Below are 21,750 nucleotides of genomic sequence, written 5' to 3'. Positions count from 1 at the left end.
CATTTCTCCTATAAGGAGGATCTATATCCTAATCTTCATTTCTATTTCGCTTAGATCTAGAAAGTCCTCATAACTCCAAATTAAAATTCCTACTATAGATTCTCTGTCTCCAAACCCATTTTGGGACCCTCTGACAAAAGAACTACACAGACTTACGTGGATTTGAGCCCCCATAGTTTATTACTGGGATTCTAAGATACTTTGGAATTCACCTTGCAAATGGATCTGAACAAGTAAAAAGATAAGAGGGCATATCCTTTGTTTTTATTAAGTATATGTGGCCAGAAAAACAAGATTTGAGTAGTCCTATATACATATGAAACTGACATTCAGAGGAGGAAAGACATTTGTTGAGTGTTTCCCAGCTAGTTAGTGGTAGAGTAGGTTTTTCAAATCCAGTTACTCTGATTGCTAGTGGTAATATATATAAAGCCATACTACCTCTTTTAATGAAAGTAGGTGTCTTTTTTGAAGTCAAGAATGAGTTAAAAAGATGCTCTTTATTCAAGGGGAAATCAATTCTGCTGTGTGTGGCAAAAATCTAGATGCTCAGTATAGTTACTTGATTCATACAATTTTTTTACTTCCTTAAAAGTCTTCTTCCTGTGGTAGTAGCTATTCCTGCTTGCTGCCTGCTTCAGCTCAAGCTGATTCAAAATTGTAAGGATGTGGAAGGATGATGAGCATTGATCACAGAGGAAGGAAGGAGAAGAAGGTTCTTTCTTTTCTTCTTTTGTGAACTGAGCCTTCATTCTCTCTAGGTCACTGTAGGGGAAACCATTTCCTATCCTCTCACAACAGCTAGCAAGTCAGGTATCTGAAGATCTCATTTGATATAATAATTGCTAACATATATATATATATATATATGTATATATATATATATAGCTTTAAAATTTACAAAGCACAATACATGTTCTCTCATTTGATAATGTCACATTTTTGCTAAAACTCATTTCCTTGAAAATGGCCTAAATTCTGCGTGTGTGGAGAGACATCTGGTCTACATACAGTCAAATATAGAGTCACATATATGTTGATTGTCTCATAATGTTTTAAACCATCTGATTTTATTGAATAAATCATTAAAAGCCTCCCTAGTGCCTACTGAAAACTAAAACATCTTGCTGGAAGAAAAATACGGACTGTGGCATGAATATTTTCAGCTGTTCAAGCAGCATTAGCATTCCTTGCTGATGTATATATTAGAAATTCCTTGGATTTTTTTCAAGTTACTTTTCAAGACAAATCACAATTGACAGATGAAAAACAGGAAGAAAGGGGGCTGAAGTTTGCCCACAAAGGTCTTTGAGCCTTAAGAGGCCCGAGTCCTTTGGGGTTGAGCAGGGTGGCTAGAAGTCTAAACCTTCAGGCTTCCAGCAGAGCTGTCATGAGCTGGTCATTTTGACTCAAGTAAACCCCAGGCACCAAGTTGTCAAAGAGCTAGTTTTTCTAGATTGAGCTAAAAGGAGGTGCAGGGGCCATGGATCGCAGATCATGGCTGAACTGAAGACAAATCACACAGTTGATAAAGTTGAACTATTTCTTTATTCTTTAAAATTTTATTAAAGATAGATAGCAGCACTGCCTAGGCAGCTCCATGAGGAAGGGAGAGTAGGACATCGGGTGGGTAGAGACCTCACCCTGAACATGGGCAGTGCCCGATGCCCATTTTCAACATATTTTCCTTTAGTTTTCTGAATAAGGGGAGAGGTTAGAGTATGGTTCATGAGGGAGAGGGGTTGGGAAAAGTTCATTTTCAAGATGGTGATTTAGTGGCTTTTCATTTATTCGAGCATTTCAGAATCTATGTACTTTGGAACTACTTTTCTGAAACTTGACTCAAAAAAAATGCAAACATTTCAGGCAGCACATAGTTTATTCCTGTCTTTCCAAAGGCAGTGCTCTTGGCTGAACTAATATTGAGGTCTCTTGGCAGGCAGCACCTGCTGCTGTGGGGTTCCTGGGATACTGAGTCTTTCCTCAGAACCCTAAGCGGAGCCCTCCAGAGAGCAGGAAATGGGAACCGTCTATATTTTCCAAGGAACACCTTCCCACAAACGCCACCCATATAAAGAAGAGAGAAACAGCCATTAGATAGCCACTTCCTTTGACATGATGGAGCGGGATGACTGCTAGCGATAAGTTCTGTGAACAACATGGACAGCTTTAACCATTATTGGCTAAGTCTAGACCTGTATGAAATCATAAACTTCTCCTTGCCAGAGTTGATAAAGATATTTCAAGTTAGTGAATACCCTGGGGAAGTGATACACTCATATACACATATGCATATGTATACATACATTTACATACATAGATATGTATATGTACCTATACATACATAAATTTATATATGTGTATGTAATTAAAAAAACTGAAAAACATCCTTTACCGTTGGGAAGAGCTGCATTTGACAAGAAACCCTATGAGTTATTAGTATCATTATTGTTTTCTTTGGTTTCATGAACTGTGTTGGTAAAATGACCATAAAAAAGAAAAATATATATAAAAAAGCAAATATTTTGTACAAAAATACAAAGTTTTAAAAGCTCTTAAAAGTATATTCCATATTATTACTAAGAGTTTGGACTATATATATATGTATATCTGTATAATTTTCCTACATTTGGGATTTTAGCAAATGTAACACGCTGTTTACACAGTAGATGTTTAAATTTTTTCTATAGCTGAGTAACAAGCATTCTTATTCAGAATGGAATATCCCTGTGCTTCTGAAGTGAGAATTCCCATACACGGGTGGCTATTGGCTGAAAAAGATTATGGGATTCCATCCAGCTGTGCACTGACCATTGATTAGGTCCCAAGTCCTTGAGTAAAGGTGGAAGAGAAGAAAAACTTGCAGCCAGTATTTTTGTGAACCAGTTTTCAGTGCTTTCTTTTTCCATGGGGTGAGAAGGTGATTTAGTCAGAAAGGCACATCCTTTACTTTTGGGAGACGTTCAGAATTTGTATTCATGTCTGTTCATTTCACAGCTTATTATGATGCAGAAGTTGGTGCTGAAAGGAACAAAATGAGTTTTAATATTTAATCCAGTTAACATTGTATTAAAATAATGAGTTACTCAGTCTATTCTGCTGCTCAGAATTCTAAAATGTATGATTTAGGGTCAGTGATCTCAGCCACTTCCTAACTGTATGACCCCCTGCAAGTCACTTGACCCCCATTGCCTAGCCCTTCTCACTCTTCTGCCTTGGAACCAATACACAGTATTGATTCCAAGACAGAAGGTAAAGGGTTATAATTTTTTTTAAATGCATGGTTTAATCAACAATGTAAATGATTTCTTTTTTAAAAATAGGTTTTTCTTGATATTTTTATATTGACATAGGCTAGATTTCCCATGTCCTGCTCCATTCTCTACCTGATAGTCCACCCAGTATATGTAATTTAGAAGAAATGAACAATTAACAAGGGAAACAATTATAGTTTTTGACACCTCCTCCACCAAAAACCCCCACAAAACTCAAATTCAAGGACCAGATGCTCATCCCTAGAGGTTATACCACTGACATTCACGATGGCTAAACCTGATTCAAATAAATCATAAACTTGGGATGCTTTCAATCCCATTCTTTTAAATGAATTATAGGTACACTGACAGAAACTCTATTAAAATCCCTAGTGTAAAAGAAGCATATATGTAAGGAGACTAAGTTAGAAACGTGAGACACTCAAGAACAGAGCAAAGTCAAGTAAATCTCATAAAGGCCCACTGTGGGCCTTTTGGGATCTTATGGTGTCCCTGTCTTTTTTTTTCTTCCCAAATTAATGTTTTTCAATCATCAAATATTCATTTTCTCTCCCAATATCTTTTTTTAAAAATTATATGGTGTTGGTATAACATAAGAAATTTAATGAATGCTTGTTGTATTTGATTAATTAAAATAAGATAAAGGTTATATGGATAAAATATCTATTCAGCTATCCACCTTTAGAGAAAGAATTGTTGGAGTCAGAATGCAGATGAAAGCAGACACTTGTTTATTTGGGTACATGTTTTGGGGTTTTGGTTTTATAAGATTACTTGCTTATAAAAATGAACAATATGGAACTATGTTTAGCATGGTAATAGATGTATAGCCCAGACTGTATTTCTTGCCAGCTTCGGGAGTGGGGAGAGAAGGGAGAGATGAAGATAATTTGGATTGTATAACTTCAGAAAATGTTTAAGAGAATTTATTACATGTAATTGATAATAAATATAAATTAATAAAATAAAATATCCATTCATAGTGACCCAGACTCTGCAACTCTTCCTTTTAAGAACCCCATATCCTTACCTGGCTCCCTGTCTTTTTCACAAATGAAGTTGTTAATGTCTTCACACTGGAAATCATTCCATTGCCCAGTATAAATTAGCCCAGCACAGTCTTCTCCTGGTCCATGGCCGTGACCCCAGTTATCAGGCTGTCCTGGTTTCCAATTTCTTTTGCAAAGACAAAAATGGAGCATTATTTGCATGGCGTAACATCTTTCTTTGATCAAGAACAGAAAAGTAAAATAAAAAATAGACCACTATATCTGTCCTGAAATGAAAATACATTCTTAAAAAAAAGCCCAGAATGTGTTCCTGGGAATGAGAAGCATGTGGCCAGCTGCCAAAAAGGGAATCTCTCAAGTCAATACAATGGGGATGTCAAGGTCAGGAGGCCCCAAATCTGCTTTCCATGCTACCCCCCCTGGGGGGTTTGTTTACTTTACTCCAATGGAGTCAACTCAGTATGCTGTTTCAGTGCAGAGGGGGGAGGAATACTCCAATTTTCAATAAATTCTGTAGTTTATCATGATGAGATGATTGAAAACTTTTGACCATAAAGTCATAGCTTTCAACCTGGAAGGGATTTTAATGGTTACTCAGTCTTACATATTCATTTTATAGATGAGGAAATTAGGGGCTCTCTAGCTTAATTTACTTGCTCAGGATCACATAGTGAGTGTTGGAACTGGGACTTGAACTTATGATTCTAAATCCAGTGCTCATGCCACTGTACCATTAACTTCATTTATTTTTTATTTTTCTTTTTTTAAACCCTTACCTTCCATCTTGGAATCAATACTATGTAAGGGCTAGGTAATGGGGCTTAAGTGACTTGCCCAGGCCACACAGCTAAGAAGTCTGAGGTCATATTTGAACCCAAGACCTCTTGTCAATAGGCTGGGCTCTCAATCCACTGAACCACCCAGCTGCCCCGTATTTCAGTTTTTTCAAGGAATTAAAAAATAGCAACAGCAAGTAAGGTTCTTTAAGGTGGGTTGATTTTAAGGCTTGTTAACCTTGACTATGTAATTTGAAACAAACCTTAAAATCTTTGTTTGGTTGGGGTAGTATTTCTTGATTATGCTTTCATTAAATAAATTAGATGTACTTCCAACTTTAGCCCAAAGAAGTAGTTCCCCCCCCCCCCACCCCACCCCCAAGAAACAGGTTGCTACACAGAAGCTTGTGGTTATTCAGCTTCAGGACACGCCTGCTTAATGTGGAGGGTCTGAGAGAACATCTGGAAAAGGATGCACATAGCTTTCCAGAAATGGTGAGTCATTTTCCCATCAGTAACACACAGTCCTGAGGTTACTCCGGGATACCCCAAATCATCAGAAACCTCTACGGCTAAGACCAGGCACCTCAAATCAGGTTTACAAAAGACATTTGATATTGATAGTAAGTTACAAAAAACCAAACCAAACCAAACACACCCACAAGGTCAGATTTCCTTTCAAATGTCTATTTTGGGTTTTTCTTTATGAAGAGTAAATAAGACCATACTTAAGACAATTTAGTGATGGAAAGACCATCTGGAAGGGGCTGCTTGAAGAGGAGACTGTGAGGAGGATTAGTGGATAGAAAGTTAGGTCTGGAGATGGGAGATCCTGGGTTCAAATTTGGTATCAGACCTTTCCTAGCCCTATGACCTTGGGCAAGCCTTCGTTTTCTAGCCCTTCTTGTTCTTCTGTTTTGGAACCCATACTCTGTAGGGATTCAAAGACAGAAGATGAGGGTTTAAAAAGCACCAGAAACAAGGTGTGAGCCAGGCACGGCTGCTAAGTAAGGGAGCTTTGACTTTATCTGGAACCAGGCTTCAGTGCCTCTCTGAGCCTTGCTCCTGCCATCTCCCCTTACATTCTCCCCTCACTTTCCCACTCTCCTTCCACCATTAGAATGCAGATGTTCTGAGAGCTGGGGCTGACCCAGAGCTCAGTGAATTGCCTGAAGTGCAATCAATTCTCAGTAAGTGTTTTTTCTATCTTTCAGTTTGTTTCACTGTCTACCTACGTGAGCACCCTAAAAAAGAAAACAAAAGATATTGCTGAGGGCTGGAAGAAGGTTCCCTATGGAAAAGGAGGAAGGTAAGGAAAATGCATAGTGATTTGGAATATAGAGTGCTTTTTGAATTTATATATCTTCTATGTTTCTCTATTTTGTGTCATCTTTCCTGAGTTCTCTGCAGATTAAAAAAATTTTTTTGAACCCTTACTTTCTTTCTTAGAACTAATACCAAGTATTAATAAGAAGGCAGAAAAGTGGTAAGAGCTAGGCAATAGGAGACACATGACTCATCCAGGGTCAGCCAACTAGGCAGTCTCTGAGATCAGATTTGAACCCAGGACCTCCCATCTCTAGGCCTGGTTTTCCATTCACTGAGCCACCTAGCTGCATCTTGCTTATATGAATGGTACAACCCTTAATTTTTGTAAGCAGGTGAAGTTGGGCTTATATAATCTTTTAAAAAATTTTATTTAGTCAATTTAGAACATTATTCCTTGGTTATAAGAATCATATTCTTTCCCTCCTTCCCCTCCTCACACTCCTTTCTGTAGCCCACACACAATTCCACTGGGTTTTACTGGGCTTATATTTTAATTTTCCTCAACATGCAGAAGACCATTCAGGATAACTTGGTGGTATAGTGGATAGAGTGACAGACCCAGAGTCTGGAAGACTCATCAAATCTGGTCTCAGACACATACTAGCTGTGTGACCCTGGGCAAGTCACTTAACCCCTGTTTGCCTCAGGTCCCCATATGTAAAATGAGCTGGATAAAGAAATGGCAAATAATCTTTGTCAATAAAATGCCAAATAAGGTCATGAAGAGTTGGCTACTACTGAAAAATGACTGAACAGCAGGCTGAGGATCATGGTGGATTGGAGAGTCAGTGACTTTTGTGTAGTTCACAAATGTATAAGCAAAATCTGTTAAAGGGGGGTTTGGAGCAGAGATAACATGGATGTTCCTCAGAGGTCAGATAATATCTGTGTGTGGTGGTTCCAGAGCCAAACTCTAGCTCTATATGAGAAAAAAAAAATAGCAAACAAGTTGCCTCCCAATGAGAGTTGTCCTGGAATGGGCCACGCCAGGAGTTTATCATATCTATTCTTAGCAGACTTTGTATAAAATTTAAGTGATATCATACAAGAATTTTGGGGATATTGTAGAGGGGACCCATGCTTCAGGCTTTATTTGAACAAATCGACCTCTCAGCTTTTTTTTATGTTTATGACTTGTGATTTTGGCCAGTTAGAAAATTAATATTTATTAAATAACTACCATGTTCCAGGCACTGTGCTAAGCAGTTGAGAATACAATGAAAGGCAAAAAACTCTCTCCAAACAAACAAACAAAAAGCAACTATCTCAATGAGTTCACAGTCCAATAAGGAAGACAACATGAAAACAATTATGTACAAACAATGGAAAGATGGGATAAATGGGGGGTATTCTCAGAGGGAAGGCACCTCTTGAGTAGGACAGGAAAAGGTCTCTTACAGAAGGTGGGATTTTAGCTGAGACTTGAAATGAAGCCAGGGAATTTAGGAGGTGGAGATGGGGAGGGAGGGCATTCGAGGCACAGGTCATGGCTGGTGAAAATGCCCAGGAGATGGAATGTTGTGTGTGAGCAACAAGCCAGGGGGTCAGTGTTATTGAATTGCAGAGTATGTGGTGGGGAATAAGTGGTAAGAAGACTGGAAGGGTAGGAAGGGTTTTGAAATCAAAACAGAGGATTTTCTATTTGATCCTGGAGGTAATTAGAAGCCATGGGAGTTTTTTGAGCATGTGTGTGTGTGTGTGTGTGTGTGTGTGTGTGTGTGTGTGTGTGTACATGCATGTGAGATGGTCAGGTGTGTTTTAGGAATATTAGTAGTGGAAGGGTTGGAGTGGGAAGAGATTTGAGTCTGATCAACAGGATGCTGCAATAATCCAAGTGTGAAGTGATGAAGGTCTATGCTAGGATGATGGCAGTGTCAGAGAAGAGATGGGAGGGGGGTGTTTCCAACAGAAGTTACAAAGGTAAAATTGATACGACTTGGCAACTAGAATGGATATAAGGTGGGGTGAGAGAGAGGAGTCAATAGATTCTGAGCCTGGGTAACTGGAAGAATGGTATATCCTTGATAGTAATATAGCACAAATGGTCTCAAACTGTAACTTAAAGGCAGGACAACAGAGGAACAAATCACCATGTAGTTTTTATGTCAATAAGCATTTATTAAATGCCTACTGTGTACCAGATACTAAGCTGAATATTGAAGATACAAAGAAAAGCACAGGAATTACTAATTTTATTTAGAAGAATATGGACAAGCACATTAGGATGTTATTTCTTGTCAGAAATAATAGCATGGGATCTGAATAAAATATAATGATATAGCACTCATTTACAATTGTGGAGAGAAAAATGAGGCTCAATCAGAAAATGATCATATATATTTTGATGAATTCTAGCTAAAATAGTAACTGACCTGTATTATGTGAAGTCCTGGAAACATCCTTTTCTTTATCCCTTTCAAAACTTAATGTTTTTCCTCCCTGCACACCTCGCCTCCTCCATATTCTCCTTAAAATTTTCATATTTAAATATTTCCCTGGGTTACATATTATACTTATGAGTATTATCTCACTGCATGAGAGGCTGAAGACATAGATGGGGAAATGCCTGAATCTCACACAGATTAGCATAAATCTGCAGCAAATTGCATCAAGATATTTGTTAGTCAGTCAATAAATGTTTAATTCGTGCATACTATAGCCTAAGCTAGGAATACAAAGAAAAGCAAAAGACAGTTTCTGTTCTTGAGGAGCTCACAATTTAATGGATTACTTGTATAAAGCATTTGTACTTTAATAACCACTTTTAAGTACACCAGAAGACTCTGAAACTGTTTCTACTTCACTGATATACTTACCTAACAAATAGAATAACAAAAGTTGCAACATTCTCTGAGTCACATCACTGGGTCTGAAAATTCCAGAAAGATTTCATTTTCATCCAGAGGGAGGCAGTGCTCAAGTTCTAAATGTTGGTCACAGTCCTTTCCAACCTCTCAAACCAGTGCGCTTTCTTACTGCCCACAAAATCGACCAAATTTTTATGGCCAAGAAACTCCTGTTGGCGAGTCTCTGGCCTTATAACTGGGAAGTATTTCTAGTAAGAAGTATGTCTTTGCTAGAGAATCCTTTCCTGGTACAGTGGTCTGCAAAGAAGAGGATTGCTGTCTGGTGGTTTGGCCCATTGCCATTCTGGTTGAATTGTGATGAGTGAAGCTGAAGTGAGTTATTGCTTATGCCCCTCCGAACATACTCTTACTCTTTGTGTTGTTATGGAAGTGCTATTCCTTTGTTTGGACAAGCTTATTGCTGGTTAATGGGATTCTAGCTGCTATTTCAATGTACAAAAAAGTTATTTGCTAAGGCTTTTCTTTTTTCTATTCCTCTAGTCCATTTTTGTATTAGACAGGGGGAGGATGTATGATTAGAGGGAAAGAGTATGTACAGATTATGTTTTCATCTTTTGTAATACAGATGCACATGACAGTTGTGTAATGTATGTCACAAAAGTTTTACAGATCAAAATGTGCCAACTTGAGGTTCGTGTGGAGCCTGGGGCTGGGTAAGTTGGCCCACCTTGGAAGAACATTCCCCTGAGGGTTCAGGGAAAGACCAATGGCATTGTTGCTCTCAGGCGTACCAACCCACACTCCTCATGTACCTATGGAAAGATCTTGTGTTCCAAAAGGTTATGCCAGGAGATGACAAGCTCTAGCAGGTGCTACCAAGTCACAAAGGCATTTCTAAGGATTCAAAAGAATGTGTAGTAAAAAGATAATCATGACAAAGCAGTGCCATTAAAAAGCAAACAAATAATAAAATATCTAAACTCTGCAGAGGTGAAGAAGGATAAAGACTGAGAAAAGGCCATTGGCTTTACAAATGGAGACATCTTTAGAGACCATGGACAGAACAGTTTCATTTGAATGAGTGAAATCATAAATGAAAAGGATTGAGAAATGAGTGGGAGGTGAGAAAGTTAAGTCAATGAATATAGATGACTTTTTCTCAGAATTTGGCTGTGAAAAGAACAGGTATGGGTTGATAGTTGAGAGGATATCAGGGTCAAAAAAATTTTTTTAAACAACAGAGAGACTTGGGGGCATTTATAGGTAGGAGGGAAGGAAGGAGTAGATAAAAATAGGCTGGATATGATAGACTGAAAATAATAAAAGGGGCAAGCACCTTGAAGGGACACAGGGGAATGGGATCAAAGGTATAAACACATGGGATGATTTTGGCAAGGACAAACACTATGTATTTCATAGATATTTGAGCAAAGTAGAGAATGAGGAATTGATTATGGCTGAACTGATTATAAGTGCAGATTTGGGGAGGAAAGGGAACTTGTGATGATAGCCTCCATTTTTTTCAGTAAAGTATGTGGTAAGATATATCATGAATGATTTTTTCATTGCATTTTCCCACAGGAAGGTATGATTAGGCAATTTAACAATGTGTGGAGTCTTCGCTTTCAGTTTATGTGACATCCATTATTATCCATTTTGGTATTTAATTTTGGGGGCCTTGCATTATCTCTGAGTATTTTATCTTTATTATACTATATTTTAAAATTTGATCCTCAAGATTCTTATATTTACATTTATTTTTTTGTGTGGAAAATTAGAAGCAGAATCTGAGTACTGCGGCTATGATGTCAAAGCCCCAACTCTCAGAGGGTCTCAGAATAAGCGTCTGTGGTTTAGGGATTGCATTCCAAACCAGATAGCTTGCTATTTAATACTTATCTGAGTTCCAGGTACTACCAATGGTGCTTCACTCCTAAAGCACATAATTCTTGCTGGAGCCTGGGGAAGGACAGCCCAGTTTCATCTTGGGAGAGCTGGCTTGGATAGATCTGTTCCTGCTCAATCCATTCCATATGGGCCAGCATCAAGCCTTTTGTTAGAGGAAAGGATTAAGATTGGCTTTCTTGGAGAGTACAATCTAGAGTTTTCTCTTTTCTTGACTTTTTTTTTTTGCATTTATAGCCATGAGGAAAGTGCTGCAATTGTGGAGGAGACTTCTCCAAATAAAAAATAATGATCCTGGCACCCTATCAAGCAAAGAAAGCCAATCTTCTTTTGTTTAATGTTCTGTTCTTCTGCCCTCCCCCTTCACTGCCATTTTCCTCTGTGGCTCTTGCTTCACTTTTCTATTGTAGCAACATTGAAAGATTTTTACCCTTACCAAGACTTGATATGCGATTGTGGTGTGGAACAGATAGAAAATTAGCCCAAGAGCCAGGCAAAGCCAAGTTCAAGCATGGCCTCTGAGTGTTTTCCCTCTATTTATTATCTCCCATTTATCCTGAATCTAGCTTGCTTGTTCATAATTGTTTGCATGTGCTTCCCCCTGACCCCCATTAGAGTGGGAGCAGCTCTTTGAAAGACTCTTTCACTTTTCTTTGTACCTTCAGTGACTAGAGCAATACCCGGTGCACAGTAAACTCAGTAAATGTCTATTGATTGGCTGACACATTTAGTGCTTTACCTATACTTTGCTTGCTGAATCTAATGAATATTTCCTTAGACATTTATACTGCATCATATGTCCAAGAAGAAAGTATTTATTTTGCAGTTTCTAGCTGATGCCTCCTCATAATTTCAAGTCTTATGTCTCCCAATTTGATTCAGATAGGCTGTTTGATTCAAAATGTCAATAATACAATTGATGGATCCAGATTCTCCCTACTGTGTGTACTCCTTCTATGATTAGAACCCCTTTGTACCCTTTCATCCTGTGTAAATTTGTTCTTGAGTTTCTAAGAATCTCTTATGGGATATCTACTCAATATGCTATAAGCCTTAAACTTCAATATCTGGGCATTATGTCAGAAACATCTGGCATTTACCTTCTCTTTTCTGTTAGGAAAGGTATGTATATTTATCAGTCTAGAAATGTCTCCTACGCATGTCCTGGTTTAGAAATGTTTTCTGTATTCTGACATTCTACATGCTATTTGAAGGCCAATTAATGCCACATTACTACTGAGTTGTTTTTTTAGCAAAGTAACCCATTTATCTAAGTTAATAGCAAAACAGAAATTAGAGAAATTATACTTATGAGAATATATACCAGACAATCCAGATCAAAGGAGCTCTCCCATTGGGAGTGAGGTAACTCAGTTCAGCTAAGAGAAAGAGTACCTGGTGACACTCAAAGGAAATTCCCTGAAATCTCTATTGTAGCAAGATGGAAATGGGGGTATTATCAAAAATCAAACACTGGCTTCTTCCCAGTGATTCTCTTTCTTCGTGACTCTGAAGAAAGGTTGGAATCCCAGATATCTCCTTCATACTAGAAGCACCTTAAGAGACCAGATCTCTATTCTTTTCCATTCTTGCCAACTTTGCCCTGCTCTGCACACAGATTTCATTGCTTGAGTATTCTTGAATTATGCTCTATTTTTAGCTAGTGTAGTGGGAAAATCACTGGGCATGAAGTTAGAAGAATTGCTCAAACTCTGAGACTGCTATTCACTAACTGTGTGACATCTCTGAGCCTGTTTGCTCAGCTGCAGAATAATGTGCTTCATTCTTTACACCCTCCTCCCATCCCAGAACAAGACTGCTAAAGCACATGTGCTGGGTTAGGTGAGCCTGAGTGTGGACCTTTGTAGTTGCTTCTTCTGTTTTGTGTTTTTCTTTCTTTTTTAACCTTACCTTCCATCTTGGAATCAATATTGTGTATTGGTTCCAAGGCAGAAGAGTGATAAGAGCTCGGCAATGGGGATCAAGTGACTTGCACAGGGTCACACAGCTAGGAAGTGACTAAGGGCAGATTTGAACCTAGGACCTCCCATCTCTAGACCTGACTCTCAATCCACTGAGCCACCCAGCTGCCCCCTGTTTTGTGTTTTTCAATTGATCAAGGTTGACTGACTAAGGATCCTGATAGGGAAATTTCCAGAGTTGGAGGCAACCTTGTAATTTTGAAAAGAGACCTCAAAGTCATGGGAGCTGACTGGGGAGTTGGAAATGGGAGCTGACAGATAACAGAAGTAATTTCTGCTTAAGAGAGACTGACTGCCAACAGAAAGAAGAGCCCAATTCCTGGGCAACCTTGGCAGAAAATTATTTGGGAATCATTTGGACAATGTTAAACTGAGGTGAAATATGAAAGGTCAATTTAGCAGTACCTGAAAACTGCTTTGTCTTTATATTTTAAGTATAAAGCACTTGGGAAGAGTATAATAATAGCTATAAGTTGTTACTTCTGATGAGTATTTAAATCTTTGTCAATGTGTGTTTGTGTCTCTCTTGTGTTAAGCATTTATTTTGTATGGAGGAAGAAAAAATAGCTGCCCCATATCTGACTAACACTATACATTGAATATCTCTGTATTCCCCTTCCTTTTTGGAGAGTCTTAATTTGAGCTATAGATAAGTTTTATTGGGGCTGCAGGTTAGGGACATAAGGAACCAGAAAATTTGATAAAAGAATTCCATCAGCTTCATTAATTATGAACCTAGCCCACCCACTTCTTTCCAGAAGTGAGAAGGGGCCCTTATCTGGAATGAGAGAAGATAAGTACCTTGACCCATCTAGATTCTTCAATGGGTTGTTATTAATACATGTCCTATTTCGATGAAGCAAGAACAGAAAAGAAAATTCAAATCTGTATTTTTTTCCATTTCATTAATAGATGATTCTATTCAAGTTGGGAAAAAGGCTGAAACTTTTGGCTTAAATGTTTGGGGATAATACTATGTCGAAAATGTGATCCATGTAGTCAATTGAAATGCTGTTGTTGTTCTATATTTTTATAGGGGTGGTATCTCAGTTAGAATTTTGAAAAATCCTTGATCTTCTAGATTAGCCTACAAACTCTATTTTTACCATCCAACCGAAATTCCAATTTGTGAGAAGGGCATAACATTTTCATTTCATAATTAGATATCAGGTGAAGATGATGAACTGGGCTTAGTTGTCCTGAAAGCATTCATTGTCAGGAATTCCACATTAGCCTACAGAACTACTGCTAAAGAAAGAGTTACCAAGAAACTCCTAGTTTTGATTATTTTCTAAGACAACATTTAGAAAAAGTATCTTGGCAAAAAGTATCACATTGTGATTCTATGCTTCTGCCATTCAATATTCAGTTATCCTTTTGGCCAAAAATAATAACCAAAACAAAACAAAAGTCCACCAAACAGTCTCTTCCCCCAAAATGCAGCAGGCTTCTCGACGACTCATTGAACAGAGTGCTGAACCTGGTGTTCATATATATTATATATATCAAATAAGTGCATAACACTTATTTAACAAGTAATATAACAAATAAGGAATAACACTTATTTGGTATGTGACTCTAGGCTAGTCACAATTAGATTTACTACAGTTTCCTTGGCTGTAAAATGGGGACAATAATAGTAACTGATAAGGTTGTTGTGAGGATCAACTGAGATCATATTTGTATAGTCCTTAGCACAGTCTGGCACATAGTATGAACTTTTTAAGTACTAGCTTTCATTACCATCATCGTCCTTGTCCTCATTGTTCACAGGACTCAACAGCAATTTCCTGATGTAGAGTTATAAGTGCCTTTAAATTTGGAGGGAGTTCTCTAAGTAATGTGGCTAAGGAGAAAGAAAATAAATAAAGGGGTGGAAAAAAGGCTGCACAATTACTGAACCAAAATGCCTACTATGTGCAAGCACCATGCAAAATGCTAGAAATATAAAAAGAGGCAAAAGACAGTTCCTGCCCTCAAGGAGCTTACACTCTAATGAGGGGTTTACAATTGAATGAAACTCCTGGAAACTTTTGAGTACTCACATGTATTTCAGGGTAGTCCCATCTAGCCACTTCCACTCATTCTCTTGTTCAGAGTCTGTAAGCCCAATCCAGAGACTGTCTCTTCCCACCATCTGCTTTTTTATCCATTGCTACAAAACAAATGGTAGGGTATTATGACTGTTCCTTGAGATAGATGACTTCTGGGGGTTTTGAGGTCAATTGGTTACCTTTAAAAAAATCCATTTAGAAATCCAGCCTGTTTTTAAGGAATATGTTTGTCAGAATACATTGAACTACTTTCTCCTGCCCTGTTTTCATTTCTAATTATATATTTTAAACTTTTCTTTGTCTTGTAACCAGCCACATCCTTTTTGGGAGCTTGTGATGATAGCTTTTCTTTGATGATAAATTATTTTAGGATAATCTGCTGAAAACCCTTGGGTCCCTTGATCCTTCTGTATCTCTTATTCTGTGTTTCAAACATGGTCAGCTTTGAGGGAAGGGCCTTGGGAAGTTACTGTAGGAGGACCTTAGTAGAGACAAGCAGCTACATTCTAAGTGTGATATTCCAGGCAGCCTAATGTCTCTTCTTTCCCCATCCTCTGTTGCAGGGAAAACCAATCCTATTCAGCCAAAGTGGACTATTCGAGATCCATAGTATACATCTCATATTTCCCCAAAGCTCTGTTTTTACTTTTGCCAATTCCTATGTCTGGAATGCAGACCTTTTTTCTCATTTCTGTCCCCACTCTCCAGGACCCAGCTCACAGGCTACTTTCTCCATTGTTGCAGATGACTCTTTACTTCTTTGGACTTTGCACAATGCCCTATTTATATCTTTTCTATGAACTCTTTTTGATTCTGTATTATATCATTTGTGGATATGTCTTATCCTTCCCACACTCATGAAATTATAAGCTAGTTCTGTAAGGTCATGGCCTGCATCTTATTGATCTTTATAACTCCCTTTAGTATATATAAAAAAATATATTTGCAAAGCATATATTTGACACTTAAGTTTTTGTTGCATATATCAGTGAATGCTTCGTTCCTATATCCCATTGATTCACAATCTGGTTTCCCTTATAATAATCTTCCTTTTTCCATAAATGAAAATGGTGCTCCTTAGTAATGGATTGAATAACATGGTTACCTTCAGTGTCTATTAATTAGCTTTTATAAAAAAATTAATGTGTTTCCAAACTACAGGGGATGAGAAAACCTTTCTATAACATTAATTCTTCCCTTTTGCTTACTGCTTAAATACTAAGCATTTGCCTTCTAGATATGGTTACTTGACTGTGAAGGATTAGTATCTTTTCTGTGTCTACTTCTCATGAAGTTGCCATTTTCCAAATATATTTTAATTGCCATTTTCTCCAACTGAATGGGATTCACATACCTGTTCTTCTCTTGTGTTTATGAAGACTAGATGTGAAGACCTGTCTTCACAGAAAAGTTTTGCATCATTAAAAATTTCTTTTTCTGTTGAAAAATAGTAGCATTTGTCTGTGTAGTTCTTCCAGTGAGGAGGGCACCCTAGGAAAATGAACATTTAAACCCAAATTAAAACAGCATGAGTATGATGTCCCTTTTCAGGAACATTCAGGTGACATACAGTTGACCTCTGGTTGCTTCCATAACAGCCAGGTATTTTGTTACGCAGAAGCCAGAGAAACACATTGCAAAACTTTTCATATGTGCTTAATTCAAAGTTTAACCTAGAAGTGAGTTACGAGATTCTGCACAGTAGTTGAGACCACACAACTTAGGAAATAGCTATTTGTGGAACTCATTTCCCTTTCTTTAGATCTGATCTGCATCTGGATTAGTCTTTGCAAGGACAGGACAAAAAACTGGAAAACACACAGATGTGCACTGTGGTCTGGAATCCATATGGTGCCTATAAACAATAGATGTGAGGACCCAGGACTTAGGACAAAAAAATAAACCAAGATGGCAATAATGAAAATCTGAGTCTTCTCAAAGAAGAGTACTTTGTTGGCTAGAGGAGAAAATTAAGTCTAAAATCTAACAAATTTTTTATGGGGGGTGGAGATTAGACTTGATTTAATTGGTGGGAAATGCCCTTTACCTATGTAAAGTGGCACCTACTCAGCAATTTCTAGATAGTCTTAGAGGCACTGAAAAATTAAGTGACTTGCCCAGAGGTGCACAGCCAATCAGTGTTAGAGATGGGACTTCAAACTCCATTCTTCCTGGATGCAAGGTTTCTTTCAAATTGCTAGATTGACTCTGTATGTATATATGTATGTATGTATGTATCCATCCATCCATCCATCCATCCATCCATCCATCCATCCATCCATCCATCCCTACTTGTGTATGTGTACAAATGTATATATGTGCATGCATATAAAAATGATATATACATATGTGTAGGTTATGTGCATATGTGTATATAGTAGTAGTTTCTCAGTGACCGAGAATGACAATTGTCTTTGTGCGTTTTCATCTACAGTGTACCCTCATATGGCTTTGAAGTCCAAAGACTGAGGTGCAGAGTTTGTGGCACATGGGGCATGGGACACAACTACTAAAGGGGTAATGAATATATCAGTATAGAAATGACTGCATTTTAGAAGAATGAATTGCATACAGAAGGGTAATAGAGGGCTTCACATGAATATTAAGGGGGTAAATTGAAGAACACTTTTATCCCTAGGGGGAAGAGAATAAAATCAAAAGAAGACTCTTGCGGTGGCCAACCTCAGGTTTCAATGTTTTCTGAAGGCTGTGCTTTCTGAAAGTCCGATCCAGCTAAATAAACAAGGAGTAGAAAACCCAATCACATTGAGAGAATGAAACGTGAGTTGGAGTGACACCACACGGTGCTCTGACCTGTTAAAGCAGCAGGGTTCTCATGCTTGCCCTGCATGAGACTTTTACTGCTAAATAAGATGGGATAGCAGGAGAGGCATAGTCAACATTCTAGGAAGGAGAGTCAAAGCCATTCGCTCTCTCTCATAGATGCCCACCTCTGGCTTTCCTCTGGGGCTATCCAGACTTACCGTTAGGCACTGGTGCTGGTGTTGGTTCATTCTGTAGGGCCAACGGTGCCATGGCTCCTGAGGGGCCTGGGGGCCCAGGTGGTCCCTTTGGACCCGGCATACCTGGGACCCCAGGTAGTCCAGGAAGTCCTCGGGGACCAGGAACTCCAGGCTCTCCCACTGTGCCTTGTAATCCTTGGAAGCCAGGTGGACCCTGGGGACCAGGAGCACCATCCTTGCCAGCAGGACCTGGAGGGCCTGGGTCTCCACTTGGTCCCGGTGGGCCAGTCTTCCCAGGGGATCCTCGTTGTCCTTTTGGTCCTTGGGACCCTTTGGAGCCCTTACTGCCTTTGTCCCCTGGAGGACCGATTGGCCCCACAGGGCCTCTCTCCCCTACTGGGCCTGGTGGCCCAGCCTCTCCTTTTTCTCCTTTCTGTCCTTTGTTGCCAGTAGGACCAAGAGGTCCTTGGGGTCCCCTGTCACCTTTAGGTCCTCGGGGACCAGGAGGGCCTGAAATAGCATAAAAAAATTAACTTTTTTTTAACAAAGTTTAAACAAAGAACTGATAAAACAAAATAATATCTGCACAATTTTTATATAAAATTTCCAACATGCAAAAATCTAAACTTACAAAATAGCCAATATTATGGATCAATTATTGACTTTGTCAAAGGACTTGTTGTTGTGTTATTTTTTAAGGATTCATCAAAAAAACATCCTTTAAATAACAACTTTTTCCTAGTTCATTTCAAATACTTAATTTATTCATAACTTTTCAGTAACACAGCTTAGGTAAGGGGAGATCTATATACAGTGTGGATAAAGGATAGAACACTGGGCCTAGAATCAGGAAGACTTGGGCTAAAATCCAACCTCACATACTTACTATCTTTGTAACCCTAGATTAGTCACTTACCCCCTGCTTCAGTTTTCTTAACTTTAAAATGGGGATAATAATAGCATCTACCTCCTAGTTCATATATACACACTTATGTGTATATATATATATATATATATCTACATATAGTTATATGCACACAGCACACATATACATGTATACACATGTACACACAACACATATGTTTATATAACTATGCATATACATATATACATTCAGGGACATATACGGATGCATGTATACATACAATGTCAGCCTGGCAGTTTGAAAGAATTCTTGGATCCTCCCTCCCTCCCTCTGTCCATCCCTTCCTTCCTTCCTTCCTTCCTTCCTTCCTTCCTTCCTTCCTTCCTTCCTTCCTTCCTTCCTTCCTTCCTTTTCTTTCTTTCTTTTTCTTTTCTTTCCTTCCTCCCTTTCTCTCTCTCCCTTTCTTTCTTCTTTCCTGTTAAAATAAGTGATGTTTTTCACTCTTCTCAGGCTCTTCAATCATGGCTTCCAAAAAAGATTTTGTAGTCCTTTGAAAGGCAGCTGAGAATGAGTTCAAGATTCTTTCCAGCTGAATATTTAGTGCTTCCTTTTCTTAGACCTTTTATCCCTTTACTGCCCTGTGCCCTTTGTCTCTCCCTCTTTTAGATGTTAAACTTGTCTCTTTTCAATGGAAGCTTTGTCACTGTTGGGTCAAAGATGGCCAGTTTAGGAATGCTTTTTACTCTGTGGAGTAGTTGTCCCTCACTACATCATGATTGACTTATCCCAGCTTCACTGTATCGTAAGTTAAAAAAAAAAACAACTAATTCTGAATTGTGGAGTTTTTGATATATTATAGGATTTTGTGGAAGAATACTGTATTGTACACAATGGAAATGCAGTACACCACTACCACTTGTGCATTCGCCAACATGAGATTGTACACAGCATGCTATTGGTTGATGGAATGAAAGGTGACCAACCACAAAGCTGTATTCTGTTTCCTGGGCACTGATTGGATCAGTGTTCATAAGAGTGTGGGAAAGGTTAATAAGATGTGGAAAAGGTTTGTAGGAGATTGGGAAGGGTTTATAAAGCCTTAATATAATATATATATATATATATATATATACATATATATATATACATATATATATAATAAAATAAAATAAATTGAATGCTGCTACTTCACAGATTTTTACCTCTTGTGGGGGTCTCTGGAATGTAACTCCAGGGATAGGTGAGGGATTACTGTACTTATATAAAGAGGGGACTTGTTAACATGCTCACACTCCACTTCTCTTCTACCAGGCTTTATGCTCCTGTAGCAGGTACACAAGCTAATTCAGAGAGGTGGGCTTGGAGTCTCTGCACAGCCTTCTCCCCTTCCTTCCCTCTCCTTCCTTCCTCCCTTTCCAGAGGCTCTGCTTGCATATCTCATCTCAGAATGAGAAATAGTCCCTGACTGCCTAAACAATGAGAAGGAAAGACATGAGGATAATAATATAGTATCTTTGAACTAGAGCCCATCTATATTACATTAGGGATATATACAAGATTCTACCTAAAAAACACTCCCTTATTTTGGTATCTTTTCTGCTGTTAGATATAACGACCCCAACTCTGACCTGGATTCTCTTCTTTTCTTTCTAATAAACTTTCTTTTGGTGATCTTGCAACTCCATGGATTCAACTGTCATCTCTACCCAGATAGCTTTCACTCTCTAGGTGGATCATCTATTCTGGCTTTAGGATGGCTCTGTGTTTTGTAAGGATGATATTAGAAAATAAGTATTATTTTATTAGTTTAGAGATAAGAAATAAAGTGGGTGACTAGAGAAAAGAACTCGAGTTAGAAGCAGAGCTGAGAGAGTGTGTTGATTTCAGATGTGACATTTTTCTATATCAATTACTCTCTGGCAGTTGGCAGAGACACATTCTCAGAGACTCTCTCTCAAGAGGAGGTAACATCTTTGCCTCTCTCTCTATCTGAGGGAAAGATCTGAAGGAGTTCAGTGTTTTTCTATCCCAACTTGGGAAACACTATCGACTATCTATTGTGGTTTTATAGATTGTTTAAATCTGAGAAGACCAAAGAAAAACCTGCTCTTTGGTTTGGACTCAGAGTCTCTTAAGACTCAGAGTCCTAACTTGATTGTTGGTGAGACTCAACCAGCTAGACTTTGCTATTTTAAAATTTGAAGGTGAAGTTAAGATTTATAAGGATAATAGTAGTAGTTTGTATTTAGATAGTATAAATTTGAGTTAGTCAGATCAGGGAGGATTAGTGTAGCCTGTGAAACACAGGAGAAACAGTTCCTTTTGGAACCTGGGAGTTCATTTGGGTGGATTTAGAATCCTTTATTTATCCTTATATATTTCACCAAATACTTTATTTTTATAAGATTCTCTTTAGCATCCTTGTGCCTGGCCCTGAAGGGAAGTTCATATTTGAGCTTCACTTCATCACTGAGGATACTATTGATTACCTCTATCAAAAGTATCCAAACAGGTTTTGAACAGTTTGAACCTGATTGGCGAGTTAAACAGTTTTGAAAAGTTTTGAATCTATATTGGAACAGTTTTTCCATCTAAATATTTTATTTTTTTTACTCACTAATTTATTTTTACAGTTTAGTGAGCTAAATAGGACAAAGAACCTAACAGTCTGATTTTAAGGGTCCAATTGTAAATTTAGGCAGTTGGAGTTATTTTCTCAGTAGGGGGTCTGTGGAAGCCCGTAGAGCTGAACTTTAGGTGGCTACAAAATCCAACCCCCAGGCA

At 38.3% G+C, this 21,750-nt stretch overlaps 1 protein-coding gene across 1 annotated transcript in view; it reads right to left on the bottom strand.

Annotated features, from left to right (window-relative positions):
• Positions 1–1,529: 1,529 nt before the first annotated feature.
• Positions 1,530–21,750, bottom strand: part of COLEC12 (collectin subfamily member 12) — a 242,615-nt gene continuing 222,394 nt past the window's right edge. The window contains exons 6-10 of the mRNA XM_007487639.2: positions 18,123–18,611; positions 16,493–16,629; positions 15,130–15,239; positions 4,306–4,451; positions 1,530–3,021 (exon numbers count right to left, since the gene is read on the bottom strand). Coding sequence (XP_007487701.1) covers positions 3,002–3,021; positions 4,306–4,451; positions 15,130–15,239; positions 16,493–16,629; positions 18,123–18,611 — 902 coding nt within the window. The 3' untranslated portion in view covers positions 1,530–3,001. The remainder of the gene's footprint in view (positions 3,022–4,305; positions 4,452–15,129; positions 15,240–16,492; positions 16,630–18,122; positions 18,612–21,750) is intronic.

The sequence above is a fragment of the Monodelphis domestica genome, chromosome 3 (genome assembly GCF_027887165.1).
Source record: "Monodelphis domestica isolate mMonDom1 chromosome 3, mMonDom1.pri, whole genome shotgun sequence".
Lineage (NCBI taxonomy): Eukaryota > Metazoa > Chordata > Mammalia > Didelphimorphia > Didelphidae > Monodelphis > Monodelphis domestica.
This window is presented reverse-complemented; position numbering and strand designations above follow the sequence as displayed.